The sequence below is a fragment of the Egretta garzetta genome, unplaced genomic scaffold, assembly GCF_000687185.1.
Source record: "Egretta garzetta isolate BGI_Z169 unplaced genomic scaffold, ASM68718v1 scaffold175, whole genome shotgun sequence".
Classification (NCBI taxonomy): domain Eukaryota; kingdom Metazoa; phylum Chordata; class Aves; order Pelecaniformes; family Ardeidae; genus Egretta; species Egretta garzetta.
The window spans coordinates 495,427-503,020 of NW_009259860.1; the positions used below are offsets into that span (position 1 = coordinate 495,427).

Sequence of the window (7,594 nt, forward strand, 5' to 3'; positions counted from 1 at the left end):
AATACAGAAGTGTACCTAGACAAATGTCCTTAAGATTGCTGATAGACAGGAACAGTACCAACCCAACCAATCTACAGTGAAACTACAGAATTCTTTTTCTTTTGTCAAAAGAAAATAGCATATGAACTGAATGAGCCATGGCTTCTCTCATTTGCCTGTTACCGTGACCACAACAGAACCAATTGGTAATAAACTGGGCTCTCTGTCTTTACAAGGCAACCACCACAACAGCTACCAGAAAAGATGGAGAGAAGTATTGCTTTCTGCTGTCTCTGACTAATTCTTCTAGGAAAATGCTTGGAATTGGCAGCTCTCTATATTTCCAATAGCTAGGGAGTTGCAATGAGATAAATCCCAGAAGAATGCTGTCATTAGTTACAAAATAAGCATGACTATTATTATACTCTGGAAATAAAATCCAGCATCTGAAAAAGAATCAGCACTCTCATTACTGCTTTTTAATAATTTCATCTATGTGCAAATTATATAGTGGCATCTGTGGAGTCCTTTCTTGTTTTCATCACCTGTAATATGTACAAGCTTTAAATTTTCCCCTTTTGAGTTTAAACGTTCCCCCTTTTAAAATAAGTAATTAAACTGTTAAGCTTATTAAAGTACTCTTAGTCTTGAACTGCTGCTTATCGGTTTACTGGGAGAGGATTGGCTAAGGCAGGCTAGGAATACACATGCCTCAAAGTTACCGACTCGTAACTCTTAGCCATCCAAATTCTGTAGGTGTCTGACTCAGATAGGCAATGTCGCGTTGTTTTGCAAAAAACATTTGGTATATATAATGGCACTGACAGAGAGCTATTACTGGCCAGTAAAGCTCTTGCTGTATTAGTTTTGTGTAAGCCAATGTATGCTTATATCTTGAGTGTTGTATAGTGAGTATTCAAATTGCAATGCTATGAGGTGCTCTGTGTGGATTTTGTGACCAGCTGCAACAATCTTACTGCTTCATCATCTAATTCACCATATGTGTTGCCAGAAAATCCCAGTTTTTACAAAAAAGACAAAAATGTTGAAAGTAGAAAGAGTTGGCTACTGAGAATGGTGAAAAATAAGTCCTAGATATTTAGTTTTAAAAAAACAAATTCCTGTTTAGATTCATTTTTACCTACAGGACTCAATTCTGCTCCCACTGGTGTCAGATCACTATTTTAACAGTTGTCTTTGTGTTCCTTTCAAATTGTGTTCCTTTTCAGACTGAGTTCTTCTGTCCCCCAATGTATGCAAAGTTTTGATTTTGAAATTTTGAAAATACTTTTGAAAAGTCCATCTGAGTAGGTTTAAACATTGGAAGCTCATTATCAGATTTTCTGATTTGATAAAAATTCAGAACTCTGTTTTGAAAAAGCAACTCTGCTCTCAAAAGAGTTAAGAAGCAGTTAAGAAGCAGATCAGCCAAAGTACCCTGGGCAGTTCTAGAAACAGGGCTTGTGGCAGTAATGGAATTTATCTGAAAAAGATATTTCCAGGTGTCATTGGGGCTATTTATGCCTATATTTAAAGATAATGCATTTAAAACACAAACTGGAATGATTTTCTTACTCCAGCAGAAGTTCGGTTACTTATTTATATATGAGAGGGTTTGCAGGCATTGTTAAATCTGTACAGTCTTTAACGTGTGTTCCTATCTATATTCAGTTGCGGAGTTGTATAGGTCATGTTAGCCAACGCTTATGACCTCACTTTTCAGGAGGGCATTTGGCATTACGCGACGTGCCCACAGGGATTAAGTGTTCTGTAGCACAGCCTACAGCTGCACCCGCTGCTAGAGCGGATATGGACCTTTTAATTGTCCTGTCCTGTAGATGAGTGTGCACAATTGCCAGTGCTGACCTTACCTTTTTCCCATCAGTAATGACCTGATCTCATTCGATTTACATTACGTGAAACAATCTACACAGTTTCAATGAGGTGCAGACCAGCCTCGCTCTTTTCTTGTTCAGCTGACAAAAGAGAGTGTCATTCCCGCATGACCAGTTCTAATGGCCAGCCCAATTCACTGAGCACCTCTTAGTCCACAGCCACCCATGCTGATCAATTCCTAAATGTGAGGCTGTCCCATATAAATGCCCCTTGTGTTTGTTATACAAGAAAAGCTGGCTGTGCAGCCCTGTAAACTCCCTAAAAAGAAGGGCTTTATCATGGCTTGAGCAAGCTGAACTGGCAAAATCCAAATAGTATTTTCCCTCCAAAAGTCACATTCAGGGAAAGCCCTGCCATCCTGTCTGCTCTTACCACACGTAAGAATGACCCACAGGTCTCATGGTGCAGCAGGGACACGTGCTGCAGTGAAGAGGGGTACGGGCAAGGTGTGCTGCCCAAAAATTCTGGAGGCCCCTGCAGAGCAAAAAGTGGAAGTGGATTTAGCAAGGGCTCAACAGGAAAAGGGAGTGCAGGACTGAGCAGCAGCTGGAACAAGTACTCAAAGTGGTATAACTTAACTTCCACAAGCAGTCCTACTGGTTGTTCATGAAAATTTGTAGGACACTGCTAGTGGCATGTCAGAATTCATCTGGGGTGAGGATCTGTGTTCAGAAAGTTGATGCCCATAAAAATTGTGGTTTCACTCAAGACTGGTAGCACTCATTTATGGTACAAATTTCACTTTAAACACTAATTTGATTTAAACAGAGGTTGCCTGGTACAGTACTGCAGTCGTGTTTCCTTCCTTTAGTACTTAACTTGATCTCTTTTTGTTACATAGATCTAGCTAGCCAATAGGAAATATGGATGATGCAAAGGAATGGAAAGAACAGAAACCAAAATAAATCATTATCTGAATATAACCCATTCACTGGCCACAAGAACGCTACCTATTTAAAGTTTTATATTAGTAAAGGGAGGCACTGAAAATGAAAATTAAGTTGCTTCAATGTTATACAGATTTTTTAATTCAGTGAAGGTCCTCAGAGTGTGTTTTACATGGTTTTATAACAAACTTCTCTACAAAACAAAGCATGGCACATGTGTGCTTAATGTATCTTCTGTTCTAATTGAGAAAGTGGGTTGTTTTCCCAAGAAAAGTAAACCACTCCAATAAATTTTAGATATGTATTTTTTTAGCTCTGTCATATGGCAGCCTTTGTTATACTGACTGTGAAAGGTGTTGCTGGGTTATTGATGTATGAATGAAAGGTATGGGTACCTGTTTCAGCAATTTGAAAACATTCTTTCTGAATAAGCATGAAGTTATTAATAAAATTAGAAGTCAAACCGCCATTCAGATAAACACATAAGCAAACCACGGCATAACAGATTATGATAGCAATAACAACCCAAAACTTGCCATTCATCTTACAAGTTGTTAAGAGGTGCTACTTTACAGCTGAAGCAGTTGGAAGAATGAGGGACAGGTAAGTATACACCAGTGTAGGGAGTCAGTTTCTCACCATTCTTCAACATTTACCTTGATCATCTGATTGGTGATCAGAAGAAATGAGAGGCCACTCTCATTTTGCGAAGCAAATAAGAGCACAGCACGTCAGCTTTCAATGTGTTCACTGTTTCTCTTTGTTTCTGTTTCAGAGGTCAAGAAAATTTTTTCCTATCACATTTTTTGGCTCTATCAGCTGGATTGCATTTTTTTCTTACTTAATGGTCTGGTGGGCGCATCAGGTAAGGAGGTGATACCAGTACAAAAGACAAGCCCTGCATTGTGTTTTGCACTGTGAGAGATCATTTAGAATCAGAGTCCATCATCTATTTCATGCTGAGTAGTGCTTTATTTTAGGAGCTGCCACCTTGGATGAAGTAAATCACTACTCAGTAAATGGAAAGTAGTTCAGAGAGCTGTGGCTGTCCTGACCACAGGACTTGATCATTCTTGGTAACACCAGAGCCATCAGCAACTGCTTGTCAATACCTACTGGTTCTAGTAGACAATCTTATCTTTCTCCTGAAACATGTGGAAATCTGTGAAAATTAGTAATTCTCCATTCTTGCCTGTGCTTTCCAAGCTAGGAAACTAGCTATCCAAACTCCAGGATAAAATTTCTAGTTAAACAGGTTTGCAGCAGAAAGCATTTCTTCACTGCAGGACATTTTTTTTCTGTTTTTGTTTAAACCCTTTTAGGTTGGCGAAACCATTGGTATTAGCGAAGAAATCATGGGATTGACTATTCTAGCTGCTGGCACATCCATTCCTGACCTTATTACCAGTGTTATTGTAGCACGCAAAGGTCTGGGGGACATGGCTGTATCCAGTTCAGTTGGAAGCAACATATTTGACATCACAGTGGGGTAAGTCCTACACCAAGAAACTGATGCCTGTTTTAACAAGTCTTGTGTTCCTTGCATGTTGCTGCAGTTTTGCCAAGGTGTTGCCTACAACAGTTTTCTGTCACTGATGCTTAAAAAGGGCAGTGATGCAAATATGCAATGGATGTTACTCTTTCAGGTGCTCAGAAGTTTATAGATGTCTGCATGACAGAATTGTTACCAATTTGTTACCTAATTCTCTCTTTAATGCCTTGCAGAGCTGCCGAAGCAAGTGAATTGCACTTTAAAAAGTATGCAAGGCAGGAGTATTGTTCCAAGAAGGAATTTCTGGCGCTTTTTACGATTTTGTCAGGTTGCTGTGGTTTGCTTATGTTACGTCTCATTGTGCCTATGCTAGAGCTTGCTTATAAATGGGGATTGGGAACAATTCATTGCCTCTGCAGTATTCAACATGTTTGCTCTAATAAAAACAGAATGTCAATGTCTTGTGTAGCTTGTTTAGGCTCTTGTTGACATCTGATTTTTTTAGATACCTGGCAAGTCCCAAATTACAAACCAATTCTCTATTAACACAAAAGACCCTTTGTATAGCTCTGACAATGTGAAGCAACATAAGATTGTGCAGAAATGTGCTATTTACACTTTACTGCTTCTCATGGCAGCTCTAGGATAACAATGTGTGGCATGCGGTTGGAATTCAAATTCCCTTTTGACCTTTTGAGACCAAGCTAGGTCAAGTCCAGAAATGTTGTAATCTATGCCTCAGTGTTTCAAAAATGTGCCAGAAATACACAGACAAACTCCGTCTTTATCCCCACATTCCCATCTTTTAACACAAGATAGAGGTACTGAGAATCATGTCCATACTCTCAGTTTCTTCATCTTTGGTTGCCTCTTGGTTTCGCACACAAAGAAGAACAGGTCTAGTCACAGTCATAGCCCCAAACAGCCCAGTCGTAGAACAGATCATGGTTTTCACTGCTGAAAATATACCAGCAACTGCACAGGTATAAAAAGGGATCCTGAAGTTAGAGTGGATAGTAAATGGCTTTTTTACTCCATCTGTTAGCTAATGGTAGTACCTCTGGATACAGCAGAAAAATGGGGCCACTTTTTTTCTATTAATCCAGAAGCACAAAGTGTTTGAAGTAATGTCTATAAGCAGCAGACCTGCAAAATACATGAAAACATTTGCTACCATGTGCTTAAACTTAGAGGGCATAGGGTGCATTACAAAACTGTTCTCTTTTGCAACGCTTCCTTACTTATCTTAAAATTTTTAGTCTTCCTGCCAGTCTGCTAGACCTGGTATATTTACAACAGAAATGGCACAGGTGAACTGTAGGCTAGTGTAGTTAGTACTGAGACTGTAATAAATTATTCTCTTTTGAGCTGCTTATTCAAAAGGTTGAACGTTGTGAGCTTCTGACAGCTCTCTTCATGCTTTCTAAGCCTGCTAAGCTGTGATTGGTGGCTTAAATATTTATTTCAGCTTGACATCTTCCAGAGGGATGTTTCCTCATTCTGTGGCATCAGAGATGAGAAATGCAATGACAGCAGATACAGAAATAGAAATTAAACTGGAGTGCAGCTGAAGTTCACATTTTAACGCAGGTTTATGTGGTAAATGTGGATCAAGGTTTTTAAGGGCCAAATTTTAGGGGCAGTGCCTTGCAGAGCACTGGTTCTTCATGGCAAGGGCATGTCTTTATGCGACTCACCCTCCTGTCATGCAGGCTCTTGGAAAGAGAGTGGAAGTAGATGCTTCCACAGGTGGTCTGAAATCTAGAAACAAATGAAAGGGAAGGGGTCTTGCTGCTCACAAACAGAATGCCAGGTGGTTTGTCAGCCAAGGGAAATGTAATTCACAAATGTGACTGGTGGGAGAATGAGGAGCCTAAATCCCATGTGTTCTCCCCAAGAACCACGAGCAAGCTGACAAACTGGATTTACGTACATGTTAGAAGAATTGAAACTCTTCCTGCCTCCCTTTATGCAGGAAGCCTCTGGCTGTATTCTGAAGTGCTTTCAGAAACTTTATAGTGCCCCTTTCTGCACCTCTGCAATGTTTCCAATTTATTTTTCTGTTTCTTAACAGCCTTCCTCTTCCGTGGCTCCTGTATGCTGTGATTAACAGCTTTGCCCCGGTGACAGTCAGCAGCAATGGTCTGTTCTGTGCGATCGTCCTCCTCTTCATCATGCTGCTCTTTGTCATCCTCTCCATCGCTTTCTGCAAGTGGAGGATGAATAAAATCCTGGGCTTTCTCATGTTTGGGCTTTATTTTGTGTTCCTGATTGTCAGTGTCCTCCTGGAGGACAAAGTGATCCAGTGTCCTGTCTCCATCTAGTGGAAAGTGCCGTTTCTCCAGAAAAAAACCCCACACCTATGTATTTATTCAAAAAAATATATATCTCAAAGTGAAACCGTGAAAAACCACAATGGAAAGCTTCTGTGAGAATAACCCATGGATTTGTAAATTTCCTCTCCTTCAATTTTAAAAGAGAGAAAGAAAGAAGAGGATGCAAAGGGCTGAAGAATGACTGCTGCTGGACAGTGCAGTCACACTTGAAGGGCTGAGTCCAGCTGTACTGAGATTTTCTTTGCCTGCTGCAGAACATCCTCGCCACTCAGTGCTGGAGATGCTGCGCATGCACGGAAATGGTGAAAACTGCTGCTTCTCCTACGCCTATGGTACACATCTGCAGACTTCTTGTTCTCTGTAGCAGTCTACACAGACACACAGCGTGCTCGGTTCTTAAAGCTCTCATCTTCTAAGGGGAATGCTAATATTAACTTTGTGGAGGCACCACCCCCACACACACCCTGGTATGGGATTTTTCTGATAATCTGCTGAAACTTCCTGCATGGAAAGCATACACTGAGCACATGAGTCACAGGCAGGGAAGGGCTTGCACATCTCTTCATAGAAGAAGTATATGGTGTTGTTTCAGCAAAACCAGAGAGTTCATCAATGTTTTGATCCTCTGCATCACAGGTCTGTAAAGGTAATCAGCAGGATGTTAATGGTGGTTTATTACATCTTGCAAAACTCGTCAGATTCCGGGAACTCTGGCTCTGGCACTGAAGGGGCCGTCCTGCCTGGCCATTTTGTAACTGGTGCAGATTTTCATTGCATTCACATGCAAAGACCAGAATGGGGATACTCTTTCTTCTCTCATAGCAACACAGCATGCAGAGATATCATACAACTACTATGTGAACACACCATTTTTTCTAATACAGCAATACGAACAACAGTACCAATGGCTTTCAGATGCTGTTATCATTATGAGTTTGCCTCTTCATGCCGGAAGAAAAAGGCTAATTTGCTTATGCATAGTACTTCTTACAGAAAATAAAGTA

At 40.5% G+C, this 7,594-nt stretch overlaps 1 protein-coding gene across 1 annotated transcript in view; it reads left to right on the forward strand.

The window, feature by feature from the left end:
* Positions 1-6,578, forward strand: part of SLC24A2 (solute carrier family 24 member 2) — a 108,243-nt gene extending 101,665 nt beyond the window's left edge. Inside the window, exons 8-10 of the mRNA XM_009640022.2 lie at positions 3,538-3,627; positions 4,085-4,251; positions 6,329-6,578. Coding sequence (XP_009638317.1) covers positions 3,538-3,627; positions 4,085-4,251; positions 6,329-6,578 — 507 coding nt within the window. The remainder of the gene's footprint in view (positions 1-3,537; positions 3,628-4,084; positions 4,252-6,328) is intronic.
* Positions 6,579-7,594: the final 1,016 nt, after the last annotated feature.